Below are 17871 nucleotides of genomic sequence, written 5' to 3'. Positions count from 1 at the left end.
TTTCTGCCCCATCCTCTCTTTCCCCATGCACTGTACCCATCACCTGGGAATAACTGTGCCCTATTCCAGTCTTCAACCTCTCAAGTGCTCTAGGGAAATGGCAACCCCTCTGGGGCCTGAGGTCCCCATTTCTGTCAGGAACAACCTTGTTACAAGAATGGGGCCATGAGCCTAAGTTTCCTTGGGGAGGCAGCATTGTTCAGGAGGAAGAGCAGAGTTTGGAATAGAAGGCAGTGCTGTACCCGCTGGGGAACCTCTGAGCTTCAGCAGCTCTGAAACAGGAGTGGTAGCGTGCTCCCCACAGGGCCAGTGTGAGGTGTAAACAGGAGGAGGGCCAGTTAAGCCCTTAGCCCCTGGGGAGCACACTCCCTCCTTCCGCTCCTATGTCCTGCCACTGGCACCTGGGGGCAACCTGCCCGGAAGGTCAGAGGGAGGGAGAAGGGGTGAGACGTGAACAGGAGGGCATGACTCATGGGGAATCAGGTAAGTGAGGAACTAGCTGGGGTCCGTGGGAAGGAGCAGAGTAGCAGGAAGGGGCAGACACGCCATTGACCTTGAGTCCTGATATCTGGGCCCAGCCTGCTCTACAAGCAGAAAACTGCTATTAGGCCAAGATTCCAGCTCAACAAGAAAACTTACGAATAAATCTAGACTTGCAGAAGCTGTTCCTGGAGCTCTTGCCAAGTGTGCTGATTTCCACAGGGCTTCGATTCTTTACCATCCCATCTGAGAATGCCGGTTACCACCAATGCCCCCAATCCAAGACCACCAGGAACACACTGTAGTTGAATAAGGGTAGGCTTTCTGGCTCTTTGAAAGAAGCATTCATTGTTGGGACCCATGGGGGCAGGGAAGGTTCAGTTCAAGGATGTTAGAAAGGGCTCACGGGATTTGGGCTTGCTTTATGAGATTTTGAGGAAGGTTCGAGGAGGCTGGCTTTGCATAGATGCTGCCAAGGAGGAGAATGGGATGCGAGTAGTTCTGTGATAGGGTGTCTTAGCCATTTGTACCCACCAGGCTGAAGGCATGAGGCAAAGCTGAAGCTGTCATTGGTAAAGAAGCAGCAGGCGCTAGATTTGCTACGATAAAAGGAAGTTTGGTCATTTTTTTGTCGTTTGGACATTGTTTTTATCTGTTGACATTGAAGTCCGTCATGGTCACACAGTGGCCCTTTCTAACGTTGGTGCCCTTGGATTATGTTCTGTAGAACACCAAGGCCTCCCAGTGAGTACCAGACCGGCTCTGCAGTGTCAGGGGCTGCATTTCCATCTCTTGTCCAGCATCTCTGTATACCACGTAACACACTCTAGGTCACAGGGAGGAAGGGGCCAGCAGCTGGCCTGCGATGGCTTTACTTCATTTGGGAAGACGGAGGATCCTGGGGAACGAAAGGAGGGCAAGTGAGCTGGTCTAGTCTTCTTGTTAGCTGGACTCCCATGTATTTCCACTCATGACACCTGCTAGAACAGAGACCTGTCTCTTGCGTACCTTAGCAGGAGGCCCTTGGTTCAAGGATTCTTTATAGAAAGTATAATAAATTCCGAATCTGTGAGATACGAGTGCTTGGGAAAGTGTGTAAACTGTAGAGCTCTCTGGGGAATGAAATGGAGGCATTTCCGCACTGCAGTCCCTGCAGCTGTGTGAGGAACCCTCCCCAGCCTCACTCAGGGGCCTGATCTGTTGTTCTGGGCCAGGCAGAGTGTGTCCCCTGCAGAAGGGCGGGCGGGACCCAAAGGGTAGGTAGGATATGCCATCTTTTCCTTGCTCTGTCTGTGCCTCTCAATGACCTGTCTCCTTGACAGTTTTCATAAAGATTGATCCTGGGTATGATCTGTGACTGGGGAGAGTGTGACTTGACGATGCAGTCTTGCTGAAGGACGCCTTTAAAACAGAGAGAATGCTCCACTGGAAGAAGTCTGTGGCCCTCCCCCAATTCCAACCCTTACTTCACATTATTAGACCTTGACAAGCGGGCCAGGGGCCAATGCTAAGTCTTGTCTGGTGATTGTCTTTAACTGGATGAGGGATGAGGAAAGGCACCTTGTACGCAGAAGACACGGGGGAGGGCACAGAAATAACAGGTGGCAACCAAGGGGGCTTGGGCTTGAGGTTCCCATGTTCTAAGACCTTCCAAGATTCTCAAACATCTGTGGTTTAACTGCTCAACCAACTTAAGAAAATAACAGTGTTGTTTTGAGCCCTGATTGTAATATATGCTTATTATAGAAAATATAAAGTGTCAGGTCACAAAGCAAATCCTAGCAGCTAATTATAACTATTTTTTAGAACACGGTTTGGTTACTGGGGGGGCGGGGGAGTTCCTTCAGTTTTTAAAAATTGGTTGTAATCACAGTATATCTTTAATTAAAAAAATTTAAGCGCTCTTTTTGGATAATACATTAATCCATTTTTGTTGTTAACCAACAATAAAGAGAAATATAGGGTGAAAGTGAGAGTTCCCCTTCATTCCTCTTCCCAGAGACAACCCTAGGTATCAGTGGGACACGTCTCCATTTTTCTATTGGCTGTTAAGTTGAAGTCCACTTTTTTCACTCCACAGAAAATAACCATTCCCCAAGCTATTCAAAGCTGCGCATAAGTGCATCATTCAAAGGGTGCTTTGTATTCCACTGGGCAGAGGCACCCTAAGGACGCCCCCACTCTTTCTTGGCTGCACGTCTCTAATTGTTCTGGATCCCGCCCAAGGAAGCGAAGCCAGAAGGTGCTCAGATAGAAACTCCCCGTGGTTACAAATACAGAGAGGTTTCACGAGTCTCAACATCTGGAGGAGCAGACAAAGGAAAACCATTTTCAAAACGGGGACACTGAATCGTGTAGTGGAGGTTTTCTGTTTTGTTGCGTTTAATCCTCTTCCTATCCTCTGCTATTTATTGTTTTTACACTTTAGTGCCTTGGGCAAGTCACCTGTACTCTAATTGTACTTAATTTTGTCCTTTCTCTGTCCTGGACCCTAGTAGGAGTGCCCTGAGGATAGAAATAGTACTTAGTTATCTTTACAGCCCTGTGCGTGTTGTGAGGGTCACAGGGGGCCCATGGTAAGAACTTGTGGAATGAAAGAATGGATGGAGGAAGCAACCAAGTGTCCATGATGGATGAACGGATACCCCAATGTAGTAGACACCTACGGTGGAATGTTATTCAACCGTAAAGAGGAAGGACACTCTGGCACATGCCAGAACATGGAAGAACCCTGAGTACACCGTACTCAGTGACATAAGCCAGACACAAAAAGAAAAACACTGTATGATTCCACTGATATGAGGTACCCACAACAGTCAGCTTCGTGAGGCAGAAAGTAGAAGGGCATTGTTGGGGGGCTGGGAGGGTGTGGGAATGAGAGCTTTGGAAAAATGGCAGGTTCTCCTCTTCCCACTGTCCCCATTCTAACTTAGGTGCTCTGGAGTCAAGGCATTGTATCTCTTCCAAAGCTCCGCAGGTTGTCCTCAGACATGGCCAGAACTGAGAACCCAGGACCAGAGGAACTTCAACAACCCCTCTGGTTCAGGTAGCCCCTGAGGATGGGCCATCAATCAGCACACACTGAGCTCTGTTAGTCCCTGGACTAACAACTGCCACCTCCCAGTCCCTGTCCTCAGCTCGGGGTCTCCCTAGAGGTGGCACAACTATGGCCTCTAAGTTTGGAATGAAAGATCCATTGGAGGAAAACAATATGTTGACTTCGCAGAAATAGGTCTGATTCTTCCCATGATGCATCTCCCGTCACAGAGATCTGCTTCCATCTCTGCTGGACACAGAATCCCGAAGGCCTCAGCCAACTTACTCAAAAGAGCCTTTGCTTGGCCACCATTTGATTTGCTGGAATTCTGCTCTGCTCGGGGGGACAAAATGAAGACTGTGGACTCTTGCAAATATCTAAATCAAAGCCTCTCTTTTTTTAGAGCCAAACTTGTGATCTTGAGGCCCATTTCTGTGATGACATGTATGAATGAGTACTGCAAACATCTCTGTACACTGCCATCCTAATTCCTTTCTCTTTCTATATCTATCTATCATCTATCATCTATCATCAATCTATCTATCTGTCTGTGCCAATAGAGATGCTGACTTGAACATCTAGGGTGAAATGTTTGCTCTTGGTTTTAAGGATGAAAAGTGGCTTTATAAAGTCTGCCCCGGATTCTCATTGCTTTTGTCCATTTTTTTTTTTTTTTTTTCTTATTTGTGGAGCACAGAGGAGCCTCTGATCCCTAAGACAGAGGAAGGGAAGACAGTTGAGTTATAAACTCTTCCAAGATGTGTTTCAACTCTCATGTTCTATCCCTTGGCTCCTTCTAAACAAAGAACTTGTTGACTTTTTCACCTGAGGTTTTATGAACACTGAAGGTAATGGTTTTGAACTGGAGTCTGTATATCAAAGAAGCATAAAAATAACATTGGGGTTTTGTGAGTTCTCTCTGAGAGTCCATCAAGTCTGGGGGAATCCAGTGAGAACAGGCTCGTGAAAGCCTCTGGTATATGGTAGGTCTTCAGTGCATGTTAATTTCTTTTCTGCCAGATATTTTTGTTATGGAAAATTTTCTCTTGTCCTTTCATCTCAGGGAGATGTCTCTCCTCTACACTTGGTCCAAACTCAAGTCCTGCAGAGGTGACTAAGGACACAGAGAGAAGGATTTTAGGAGGGAGTTGGAATCCTGAACGGGGGCTTGCTGAGAAGGCCACCGAATTCAATGAGAAGAGTTAAAACATGATCCCCTAAAGTGAAACAGCCCCAAGACACTTTTTCTCTTGATGTCCCTTGATAATGTACCATCCATTTTGACTGACACCGAGTACACAATGTGATAACTCTTTTCTTCAGGTACATAATGTTTGGAGAACACCAGGTGGATAATGGTGTCCTGGCACAGCTTTTGAAGTCAGGCAGGGATACAGTGGGGAGATGCCCGGTGCAGACTGGGGAGGTGGAGGGGGATCCATGAAGAGAACCCTCCTGGGAGCCAGGCGGTTGCAAACCCCCCACTAGGGAAGTGTTATGATCTCCCTTCTATAGATGAAGAAACTGAGGCTGAAGCAATCAAATAGCCTGCCTCATAGGGCGATGCCAGCAGTATCATTAAGATTGCATTTCTCATCTTCCCTTGCAGCTACGTGCAGCCATGTGACTACATTTTAACAAAGGAGATATGAGCAAATAGAACATCTTTTAGTTCCTATTATTAAAAGGCAGCTGGCATATGCCCTTTGCTGCTGCTGCTTTTTCTTCTTCTTCCTTCTTCTTTCTCTTCGTTTTTCTTTTTCCTAATCTTTCCTCTGGACTGAAATGTCATTGTGATGGCGGGAACTGGAGCATCCATTTTGGAGTGAGCAGATGGGTCTCTGACATGTGGAATGTCAGCCAGTCCCAGGTACTGGACTCCAGATTGATACATGAGCAAGAAATAAAATTCTATCCTGTTTAAATCCTTGCAGTGTTAGGTCTTATTAACTCCAATAAAATCCTGATGTCCTTGCTCATAGAAGCGGTATAAGATTTAATAATACATGCATGTAAAACATATATAAAACTCTCAATACATGCTACTTGTTACTGTTGTTATTATTATTACCCCACTGTACTCAACTAGTGGGTGACAGTCTGGGATTTTGTCCCGTGACTGTTGCACATCTAAGCAGTTACATTTTCTAGGCTGATTCTTACTAAGGGGAGGGTGTGTGTCATCGCAAGCTGAGAGCAAGGAGAAACTCACATTGCCTGTAGACAAGGGGATGAGCAGTGGGTGTCATCCTCTGGCTTGGGTTTGTGCCCTAGATCGGACCCCGAGCAGCTGTGGGTTCTCACCGCCCCAGGAAGGGTATGTACTGACGGCCCTCCAGGGCCCGGTGGGGATGAGCCACATTCCCAGGGTAGCATGAGGTTGTGGCATGGGCCACACCCACCCCTGCTGGCAGGGCATGCCTGCTCACAGCCAGGAGGGTCTGAGCTAGGCGCACAGAAAGAAAGGAAGGAAAAGGTAATGTTAATGTTGATTGAACCCCTGTTCTGTTCTGGACGCTGTTCTGAAAGGCTCTAACATGTGTTTTCCTCGATCCCAGAACATCTGTTTAGAGATACTTCACAGGTGAGGAAACAGAGACAGAGAGAAGTTGAGTGACTTTCCCAGGGACACACAGCATAACTGGCAGAGCCAGAGTTCAGATAGGTAGCCTAACTCAAAGGCATTCATCCTTGCCATCAACAAAAGGGCTTCTCCCCCCCCACCCCCCCTTTCCTGTCCCCAAAAGAGCAGGGTGGCTGCTGAGGAAGGGCCTGTGCTGCGCTAATACTCGCCTGTTCTTGGCTTAGGAGGCAGGCAATACGCCCTCTGCAGTGGTCTGCTTTGCTCATGCTCTGCAGTGGGGGGCAAGCTCAGAGGGAACAGAAAAGTGCGTCTTGTCTTTACGTCCTCGGGTCAAGCTGCCTGATGTGGTACTGCACCTAGGATCTCAGTCCAAAGGTTCGACTTTGTCCAGACATTGATAACTGAACTCTATCAGGGGAAACTTGCTTCTTTGCCCCAAGAAAATGATGGGCTTCTGGGCACTTATTTAGCACAAACACACAAGGAGAGATCCATCTGCTGTCTGCATCCCCCAATCTGTTCTTCCTGGCTCACTGCTTTCCCACTGCCAGGGCCTGTTTGGAGGGGACCCGGAGTTACAATGTCTATTTCAGACATATTCCTCCCTCTGTGGGGCCAGCTCAGAGTTTTCCTGAGTCATTTTTCAAAATAAAAAATCAGATGAGGCCACTTTGATGCTATAAACCATCCAACAGCTTCCCACTGTAATCAGAGTAAAATTTGAAATCTTTTCATTGGTCCAAAAGGCCTAAGTGATCTACCTCTTGATTATTTTCCTGACTTGAGGTCCATCACCCCCCCACCACCTTGTTTCTTTACACTGTGGTAATGCTGTTCATCTCTCAGTTCCTCGAAATCAGCAAGTTCTTTTCTGTCTCAGGGCCTTTGCACGTGCAATATTCTTAGTCTGGAATGCACTTTTGCTCATCACTTAGGTTCAGCTTAAATGATCTCTCAGGGACACCGCTCCTGACCAGCCTCCCTAAAGTGGTCATCACTTTGGTATTCTGCGTTCATGCGTCCCCACTGATTTCCTGCATACTAATAATTACCTGAGCTTGTTTTGTTAACTTACTTTCCCGTTTGGGTCCTTTTTGTCTCTCTAACCAGAAAGTGAGCTCCATGAGAGCAGGGACTTTGTAGGGCAGGAACGGCAGTGCTTACCCATAAAAATGCTGTACAGATTAGACGAGATCAGGCATGTGAACTGCCTGGCACCCAGTAAATGCTTCCTACATGAGTTTTTTTGTGGGGGAGGGCCATTATGTCCAAAAAATTTGTGTGAAATTTCATCATTCATGCCTTATTTTGTTTCCCATGTTTTATCTCACAGCCATAAGGACTGCCAAAAGATAGTGGAGGCGTTCCTGAATGCATTTCTCTCCAAGGACCCTTGTAGCTCTACGGAACAAGACTACCAACCTCTGTTGAAGCTGACCAATCAAACCGTACCCTGCAACACGGTAACCGGGTTGAGGTCTTGATTTTAAAACTGAGGCTGAAAGCCAGCGGGAAGAGGTCACAGTACCACATTTTGACCAGGATAAGGGAAGAGGAATAGTCTGGACAGAAGAATGTAGGGGTGGTTGGCCGGGGTGGAGTTTGTGGGGTTAGTGGGACACCGGGGTACGATAAGAGTTTAGGGCATCGGAGGAGGGGAGGTAGGAGAGAGAAACAGGGACTCAGACAGAGGAAAGGACCCTTGGTTAAAAATCAGCAAAACAAACCTAACAGGAAACCCAATCCAACCCAATAAAAATAATCCGACTTTATGTCATTACAAAACTCCCCCCTGACCTCTGGTGACAACAGCAGCAACAACAATTTGCAACCTTCCCCATGTCACCAATGAGAAAAGTGAACCACCGGCGAGTTTAGGTGACCGAGTTTGGTGACCTTGAAAGTGACCAGTTGAACTGGCATAAAATTTGGAGCCAGAGAGGTCCGAGTTTTCTATATTAATTGCACTGGAATAGGTCTGTAATGGAGTGAAACTTTTCTAACACCAGCATGCAAGGTGAAAATTCAATATGCCCAAGCCATCTGCGTGGACACCTTAAGTCATGCTACAGCCTCTCATCCCATCAGCGGGGAGCTGGGGTTACTCAGGGGTCCCTGCTGGATGCACTCAGCCCAGGCCCTGCACCCAAGAGATGCTGGGTACACAGACCCCTGCTGACACCTTTGCACGAGTGACTGTGGCCCAGTCATGGGACCGTGCACTTCACTTGCATTATCCCATTTAATCCCCTCGGCATCCCATGAGTTTCTTACAATTATCCTTGTTACCATTTTACAGATGGGGAAAGGGAGGCTTTGTGATGATGCTCTGGTTGTCCCCGGTCAGACAGCCAATAAGCAGTGATGCTGGGCTTCGTAAGGCAGCCTGAGTCCAGGGCCCGGGCTTCCGAGCACAACCTCCGCGACCTCCAAGTCAGAATGAATGGATCCGTGGATCCAGGGGGCTGGAGAGGGTTCTGAAATTTGACTTTTTGTGCTTCTACAAGGGACTCTGAAAAACTCCCTACATTTACTCCTTTTTGTGTGGGGGTAGGGAATATGGAGCCCTTTAAGAAACAATGAATGCTTCTCCCCCAACATAGCAAAGACAAAATTGTTTTGCAGATAACTTTGGAATTTTGTAGCTTCCTAATGCCTCCTCCAGATGTGTTCCCATCCTATGTTTAGTGTAAGATTTTGATCAGTGGCTTTCAGCCTTCTTTTTACTGCCACCCAGAATAATAAGCTCATTTTACATTGTGACCTAGAACACACACACACACACACACACGCACACACACACACACACGCACGCAGCAGTGAGGAACTGAACAACGCTTACCCTGACTGTTTGTGATTTTCTCTATTTCTTGTGTTTGCCTTTCACTTAAAAAAGATGTGGATTCGGGTGGGCTTTTTTAAGCTCATTAAATTGATCTCAAAACAGGTTGTGTTAACTCTTCCTCAGGCCGTCTTCTGGAGCAAGTCCAGTGAGCTGGCACATCAGTACACAGAGGTGCAGCGGGAGATGTTCACGCTGGAGGACACACTGCTGGGCTACATTGCTGACGGCCTCAGGTGGTGCGGGGATGCGATCTCTGCAGGTGAGGACCTGGGCCGTTGGGGATCGTCCAGGGATGTGCGGGGTGAAGGAGTCCCGGGCTCTGCTAGGGGCCCTGAAAGATCAGAGTGGAGGCCAGAGGCCCGGGTACCTACCCTGTTGCCATCTACGCCCCTGATGACAACTCAGCCTGGTGTAGAATCATGTTCTTTAGACCAGCTCATGTGTTCATCTTCCCACCTTATCCCCGTCGCCACGCCCTGTGACCGGCACACTAACACACCCTCATGCCTACTCAGACTGTCCTGTCTTCCTGTCCACTCTGTGCCCCTTCAGGTCAGCCTCCACTGGCCACCACAGTGCGATTGGCTCTGTCTCTAACCAAAAACCTAAGTAGCTGCCTTTCGCCTCTAGGATAGGGTGCAGATTCCTTAGCACAGCCTTGCCTCCGTCTTACAGATTCTCATCGTCCATCATTCCCTTCCTCATCCCTTCTGCTCGGCTGCCAGCGGTCTAAACCTGGGAGGCTATTTCACACCTCTGTGCCTGAGCATGCGCTCTCTTTGCATGGAGCACCTTCCTCCGTCCCATCTGTCTGAAGACTCCCGTTCCTTCTTCCAAATCAAGTTCAACATCAACCTTCCCTACTGGTGCTACACACCACTCCCAACCCTGACTGATCTTTCTCTGCTTATTCAATTCTGCTGGATCGTGTGTCCTCTGAAGGCAGGGCTCTAATTCCTCTCTCTCTCCCCAGGACTTAACACTAAAATGTTTGTGCAGTCAAGTGCAATTGGTAAAGAAAATGTGGCACATATAAGATGCTACATGTGGCATGGTATGGTTTCTCTTGTTGGTCACCTTTGTCAGAGAAAGACAGAGAAAGACAAATACCGCATAGTGTCGCTTATGTGTGGAATCTAAACCAAAAAAACCCCAAATGTATGGAAACAGAGTAGAAAAGTGGTTGCTAAATATGTGAGTTGAAGGATGTGTTAGTTAACTGCACACAAGGATATTTTTTCACGTGTATGTGTGTATCAAATCATCGCCTTGTACACTTCAACTGTCTTACAGTCTTACTTGTCAGTTATGTCAAAATAACCAAAAAATGCTTGTGCACTGGGCAGGTATCCTCAGGAGGAGTGACACAGACACTGTGTTCATGCTCCGTTTCTGTGCCAGCTCCCGGACCCCTGAGCCTGTCTCCCGGGGGGTGGGGGTGGGGGAGGTGTAGGAAGACTCAGAGCCCACGGGAGTCTGAGGTTAGGGGTCGAGGGAGGAGAGTCCGAGAGCTGTCTGCAGGGGATTGTTGGCAGGAAGCAGAGGAGTGGCGGGAGGGCTCAGTATTATCCCTGATTTCTCCAGCCCCCTGGCAGGCCATAGGGATAGTGTTGGGGGGTGTGTCTGTCAGATGAGCTTCCTGCAATTTCCCAGAATGATGACTCAAAGCTGGTCGCTATGTTCCTGTCTGGGATCTGGCGGGTAAGGTAAGGACTTGGAGAGGATTCAGGGGGCACTTAATGAAATTGGGTTGAGATGTGCCGACTCTCCACCTTGGCAGTGGGGCCGTTGGATGAGGGCTCCGCTATGCTTGAACAGCCAGGGAAGAATGGAGCTTAATTAAATCTTTGATTTTCCACTTTAATTATTTTCTATAAACTATTCCTTTTAGAAACGAATGAGCAGTCTTGTCCCCACTGGAGGGAAGACTGCCTCAGCAACCCCCTTTCTGTGTTCTGGGACACGATATCCAGACGGGTAAGTACCAAAAGGGAAATTCTAGAATTTAGGAGCCCAAAGAATGAAGAGGTCATCTAGCCAGTGGTTGATCTGATCCTTTCAGAAATAGAAGTTTGGGGTGCTTCCCTGAAGAAAATATTCCTGAGTATATTCTAGAAGGTTTTCACGCATAATTCTAGGGCACGTGTGGAGTGCCCATGGGCTCCAGTTCCAGAATCCCTGCCCTCACCCATGTTTTGGCTTCAGCTGCCAGGAACCCCCTGCTTGGTCTAATCCTCTGGTCCAGGTATTGACCAACCTTCGATACCTGGAACCATCCTACTATGCCACAGCTGCAGACCACTTCCTGGTTGGCAGGCACGTGGATTAAAGCCTTTAATTCTCACAAGAACACCCTGCGGTAGGGACCGTGGGTGTCACAGCATTGTACAGAGGACAAAATAGAGCTGCACGTGAGTTAGTGATCTACGAAGTGTACACAGCAAGCGGCAGGTCTGGGAGTGAATCCCAGATTGTCTGACTCCAGATCCAGAGTCCAGGCGGGACATAGTCACCATCTTCTCCGCCCCCGTCTCTCTGTTTCTGGCTTCACTCTAAGCTGCCTTGGTGCTTCTTTCTTTCTCTTATAAGTTGCTCCTTTGCGTGCAAGGGAGAGAAAAGAAGGAAGGAGGAAGTGAAGGAGAGAAGTGGGAGAAAGTAAAACTCCACTATTTATAATTCTCCGCCATTAAATGCAGACACCGAGGAGCTGGGGCAGGTGGAAGCTCACGTTTGTTAAGTGCACACGTATGACAAGTCCTGGGCCAGGTGCCTCACCTGGGTCACCCCATTTAGTCTTCACAGTTAGTGCTGAGGGAAGGTCACAGGTGAGGAAGTGAACACCCGGAGATTAAGGGACTCATCCAAGGTCAATGGAGAGAGACCCTAACGGAGAGAGACCCTAACCCACCTTAAAGGAGGGTCAGGTAAAGCCTGGTGGAGACAAAGAGACAGGCTGGGATTTGAAGGAAGGAGACCATTTCAACTGGGACAGATTCTTTAACCATCTGTCCGACCTTCCGATTCTTCATTTACCAAATGGGGATAAAACTAGTGCCTGTCCCATAGGGTTACTGCAATATTTGAAAAAGATACCACTATCCACTTAGCTAAGAATATACATTCCATTAACAAGTATTTGTTGACTACCTACTGTGTGCTGTGGAAATTCAGAGGCACTGTATAGTTTTGTGGGTTTTTTTTTTTTTTTTTTGAGAAAAGTTGTTTTTTTTTCTGAGAAAAATGTCTATTTTTTCACTCTATGATACATTTGGGGGCAGTGCTGTTGCTAAAAACTTGTAAAGCCAAGTCATGTTTTCTAGGTAGCCAACACCTGCTTGTGTTTCCCAGACTGCCCTTGGTGCTGGGAGCACAGTGGTGAAGGCCCCTTGTGAGCCACCCTGGAACTGCACCGTCACCTTGGCCAAATGCTCGCTCAGATGAATGTAGACAGCCTCCTCTCCTCAGCCTGGATCCTCTTCCTTTTTCTGACAACGGAGGCAGTGCCTCTTGGGGTTTGAATCTCATCCCACTTTTTCGCTTCCAAGTGACCTTGGGATAAATGGACCCAATACTTACTTCACAGGGGCTCTTGTGGATCACATAGCATTGTGGGGTCAGTGCGTGGCACCCTGTAAGCTCTCGATTGAGTTCGCAGTTGTGACTGATACTAATTGGGCCTCTGTCCTCTGCTCGTCACCCCCAGCAATTCCATTTCAAGTTGTTCAGTGGAGTTTGATCACGTGCAGACTAAAGGCCGTATTTCTTGGCCTGGCATTCATGGCGCGCCTTGAACTAACTTACCTATCCAACTTCAGACTCCAGGGCAGTTTGCCCCCAGATGCCACTGTCCTCCCAAGCCCTGAGGCCTTTCAGCTCACAGCGGCCTCAGCCTTTACCAGGGGAGGTCCCATTCGCCTCCAGCTTTTGTTGTTCCCTGTTACGTTTTTCCCTCCTTCCTTCCTAGGCTGCATCACAGGCTGCTTAGATTTCTTGCTTTCTCTCTTCCTCCCCTCCTCCTTTCCCTGATTTTCACGGGGCGCCCACTCTGGGCCAGGCATTCGCTTCAAAGCCCCAACGGCTGAGCGGCCAACAGGGCAGCCAGGCTCACAGCTCGCAAAAAGCTCTCAGCACTGGGGACCAAGCCCACCTGAAGCCCCCCCCCACCGTGGGGGAGAGTGGCATAAAGCCAGGAGGCCCGGGCTAGGCCCAGGGGAGGGCTTTCTGGACGAAATGTGTAGATGGCTTTGTTCTGTTTGTTATTTTGTTTTCTCCAGGGCCTAGCAGAGTCCGGCTGAATGTTGGCTGCATGAGGAAATAAAACTCTGCTTAAAAATACTCATTCATTCCCCATGTCCCTCTGTCCCTGGGCAAGCCTCAGTGTCGCCTTTTTTGAGGTCCTGTTCCCTTCCCGTGGAACCGTCTCTCCTTCTCCATTAAATGCAAGATGCAGTGTCTGCGGTTTATGGCGCCAGGAAAGTGCTTTTCTCTTCCTCCTCCGGTGCCCTTCCTCTTACTCATCTGAACTTCTGAGTTCAGATGTTGAACTTCATCGTGCAAACACAGATCTCTCATATAAAGCATGATCCCTCGGTGATTCGGGCTGAAGGTGTATAGACTGGGCAGTACTGAGCTACCACCATCCAGGCTCTTCCCCATAAACCAGCTACAACGCTAAGAGCCGTTTGGGGTGTAACTGCTGATGAAGTTTGCACGCCGAGGCGCTGTGGGCTCTGTTTCTTCTTCTTCTTCTTTTTTTCTTTTTTTAGTTTGCAGAAAATGCCTGTGGTGTGGTCCAGGTGGTGCTCAATGGGTCCATCAGTAACACCTTTGATAAAAACAGGTACTTATTTCTTTGCATTCTATTTGCAAGGGTTAGCTCAGCTACAGAAAAGCACATGTCTCACACTGAAGGTCAGTAATGAGGATTTGGGCTAGAGAAAGGTAAAATTTTTGTCTTCCTTCTAAGTGAATGTTTTTGTCCGTCGCATGCAGTCCTCTAAAGGTCCTGATTCCTAATGGTCCTTGTGCCTGTCCAGGTCTCCGTCTTGACTTTTTGAGGCCTGGTGCCACTTTCTCAGTGCTGTCTGTTATGACACTCCTGTCTTTGTTCACGCTGTCCCCCGATGACCTGCCCCCTCCCTCCTTCTGCCTAACTCCTCATCATCCTCAAATACCTCAAAGACCTGTCTCTCCTACATGAACACGTGAGCTCCAATTCAGCACTACAACTGCGGTTGGGAACATCAGGAGCTGGGCTGTGCTCTTGACCTTCATGATCTCTTTGCAGGCATTGTCAGCAACTTAGTTAAAGGTGGGGACTGCAGAGGCCACCACAGATTCTGCAGGTGACTTTGGGCAGGGCCCTTAACCCCTTTTCCCCTGTAGGATGTACCTGCAGAGGAGACGGGGACATGAAGATGAGCTGAGGTCACGCAGGAAAAATGCTGAGCTCTGCGCCTGACAAAGAGAAAGTGCTCAACGAGGGTCAGCTCTTATCCCCTCATTGAATCCACGCCATTGGCCAGCAGTGCCTTCCCCCTCTGCTTACGGTTTTCACCATGTGGATTACCTTTTCAGTCTTGGTTCTTCGGTCTCTCCCTGGACAGGGCCAGACTGAGAGGCAGGAACACTCTGGGTCCCCCAAATGAAGTTTCCTTCTCTCCCGTTTCAATATTTAATTCTACAAAGAAGCACTTGTCCTTTTGTCTTCTTCTTTTGACCCCGACCTTGTGTGTGGGCTTTTGCTAACATCCCAGCGTTTTGTGATCTGATAGGAGGGACCTAAGCACTTGTCATAGGAGGTTCCAGGTATCAGAGAGTGACGGGGAAGATTTGGGGAGCCTGGGTTAGAGCAGGGCATCGGGGGCTTTCAAGGCTGTGCTCCCACTTGTCTGAGTGGGCGGATCACCCAGATTGCCCAGCTTCAGGTGCTGGTTCAGCAGGGGGTGTGGGACTGAGATTCTGCCCTTCTAACTAGTGCCCAGGCATGTCCTCATGTTGGTCTAAGGCTTACTCTCAGAAGATCATGTACTTAAAGAATCAACATCAACGTACGGATTAAGCATCTTATTTTGAGGATCTTAATGCATTGAGGGTCACACTGAAGAATAAAGGTGGCATCAGCTGCAGAGGGTGGGTTCTAACCAATGGTGCCCGAGCTCCTGGCTTTTCACAGGGGCTACAGGCACCTGAATGATTTAGTTTGGGGTTAACAACGTTCCTTGTCTCTTCTGTCTTAGTACTTTCGGACGCGTGGAAATCAATAATTTGCGTCCGGAGAAGGTCCCTACACTACAAGCCTGGGTGATGCATGACCTTGGAGGCGTTCCCAGGTATATGTTACTACTTTGTACCCATATGTTCTCAGGGTTACTTTAGGAATCGGTCCATGAAATAATTCAGTCACAAGAATGCACTGAAGAAAGACTGGCTCAGGAAATGGATGGAGCCTTATGTTACATTCAGCCCATCCCAACAACCTCTCAGTTTTATCTGAATAACAGGTATCTACCCAGTTTGCCCCTTTGGCTCCCCCGCTGACCTATGAGCTCTTAGAGGCAACCTCTGCTTCACCTGCTCATCCCAAGGCTTTGTGCGAGGCCGGCTGCCTAGAAGAAACTGACTCAGGAAATGTTCACCAGATCTTGTTGTTTTAATACTTTCTCCCTTCTTTCCTAGTCACACATGCTCAAGTCCCTCCATAAATGATCTGAAATTGATTTTAAACAAGAGGAATATTGCATTTACCTGCCAGGATGACTACAGGTAATTGATTTGGTTTTGAGGAAGAAATAGCCTTCTTGCCGTCTGCAGGCATTTTCCCTCAGGCCCTGATGGTGATCTGTAGTAATCTCTGTTCCTTCCCATCCCCACTCCCAGCCTAACCCATGGGTGATCCCAGCTAGTGACCTTTCGAAGAAAACATGGGGGTCCCTCCTCAGGTTGCTGCTTCTGTTGTTTCTTGATTGCCAGCTGACACTCATAGTCCATACCTATGCCATGTCATAGCCACATAGTCATTTTTATCTCCACATATGATCACCAAACATCCCTTCTCAGTATTTATTTTTAGGGCTTTACAAGTGACATGAAACTAAACTGGGCCCCACTTTAAGTCATTCACTCCTAGACTTGACCTTGCTCCATGTTGTCACTGCAGAAGAGGCACTTATATGGATGCTAAGTGGTCCACGCATTCTTTTGTTGCTAATGAAGTGTCTCTTTTACTTTATGAATTAAACCATAGATGTATTGCCTGGCCTCTAGATCTTCTTTTTGGCTTTCTTGTCATAGGCCTATCAAGTTTCTCCAGTGTGTGAAAAATCCTGAGCATTCGTCTTGCAGTTCTGTAGTATGAGCCATGGGCACGGTGGTTTCAGATCTTTTAGCCTTTGCCGTGGACATGGCTGTGCATGATGCAGGAGACATGCTGGTGGAAAGCCGGGGTGTCTGGGAGGATCCTCTGTCATCATGTCAACACCGAAGATGGAAACCTCCCCTGCACCAAGTCTTAAAATAACTTGTGTTATTGACATAGTTTTTATTTTGATCTCTTAACATTCAAGAAAAGATTAATTATTATATAAAATTAAAATGAAATTTTTATATTATTTTATTTTAAAATGTTGAAGAGTTTATTTGAGGCAAACTGATGACATATCAAGGAGCACGATCTCAAATACTCTAAGGTATCTCATTGTAATTTTCACCTGGTGCTTTTATGTTGTTTGTATGTCAGTAACATCCTTTCTATTGAAGAATGACCACACCGGTCCCCTCTTATTGGAACAGGTGAGTAAAGAAAGGTATACGCCTAAGCTTTTCAGAAAACATTACATTTCCAAATGAATGACTTTGTCACGGGATATATTTTTGTACCCTTTTTACGGATAAACTACCATGCTAAGGTTATAGGTCATGTTGGGGAAAATATTCTGGAAGATATAAGCTACTCATATGCTTTGTTCTTTACCTCTGACCCTTCTAATAGCTCTATGAGGTTGATATTATTGTCTTCCATTTGTTAGAGGGAAAAGTGGAAGAGAGGTTATATAATTCGCCTAAAGTCATACATTGAGTTCAAGGTAGAGGCCGATTTGAACTTAGCTTTGTCTGACTCCAAACTACACATGCTTTCTCTTTCTAGGCCTATAATACCAAACTGGTAGTGCTTTATACTCTCTTTTAGTAAATGCATATTGGATTAAATCGAATACAATAGAATCTGGGATATAATTTTTTCTGGATGACTTCAAAACAGTTACATTTTTTTCCTCCTCTCCCTTTTCCTCCTGCACCTCATGCTCAGTGTCTTACATATGTAGTAGGCAGTTAAAATATATATTGTTGAAACATATACATCAGACTTCCAGCCAAGATGAAGGCCTAGACAGACACACTGCATCTTCCCCCACAACTAAGAAGGAATGCAACTACCTCAAAACTAGAGACAACCAGAAGTTTCAGAAAATCGAGCTGCATGGAAGTCCAACAAACAAAGAAAGAAAAAATACTCACCCAGACAGGTAGGAGGGGCGGAACCAGAGCGGAGAGGACACGGTGTGGTGGCAGCAGCAGCGGTAGCAGTGGCAGGTTGGCGGAAAGCACGGTCACACGTTTTAAAAAGAAGGGAGGGGCACCTGGGGAGCACTCCCTGCACCAGACCAGACCACATGGCTCACGGTTCCAGCGCTGAGGAGAATAAAGCCTTATTGCTTCTGACTGTGTAAACCAGTGGGGGTTGGGGTGGAGGAAAAAACTGCCGGTCTCTCAGCAGAGTCCGCTCATTTAAAGGGCCCTCAGGGTCCTAGAATGTCTGCAGACCCACCCACTCTGGGAACAACAGACAGGGTAACAGCTAGAGAAGCACCAGGTCCATATGGAAGTGGGAGAGTTGCCTGGAAAAGGGGTGAGTGCTGAGCAAGA

The 17871-nt window shown here is 47.5% G+C and overlaps 1 protein-coding gene across 1 annotated transcript in view; it reads left to right on the top strand.

Moving 5' to 3' along the window:
• CD38 (CD38 molecule) overlaps positions 1-16561 on the top strand; it is a 34547-nt gene extending 17986 nt beyond the window's left edge. The window contains exons 2-8 of the mRNA XM_090267055.1: positions 7435-7564; positions 9070-9205; positions 10838-10923; positions 13713-13786; positions 15186-15278; positions 15625-15711; positions 16240-16561. Of these exons, the coding sequence (XP_090123181.1) occupies positions 7435-7564; positions 9070-9205; positions 10838-10923; positions 13713-13786; positions 15186-15278; positions 15625-15711; positions 16240-16303 (670 nt within the window). The 3' untranslated portion in view covers positions 16304-16561. The remainder of the gene's footprint in view (positions 1-7434; positions 7565-9069; positions 9206-10837; positions 10924-13712; positions 13787-15185; positions 15279-15624; positions 15712-16239) is intronic.
• Positions 16562-17871: the final 1310 nt, after the last annotated feature.

Source organism: Furipterus horrens, unplaced genomic scaffold, assembly GCF_987537825.1.
Source record: "Furipterus horrens unplaced genomic scaffold, mFurHor1.1.pri manual_scaffold_2, whole genome shotgun sequence".
In the NCBI taxonomy this organism is placed as follows: Eukaryota; Metazoa; Chordata; class Mammalia; order Chiroptera; family Furipteridae; genus Furipterus; species Furipterus horrens.
This window is presented reverse-complemented; position numbering and strand designations above follow the sequence as displayed.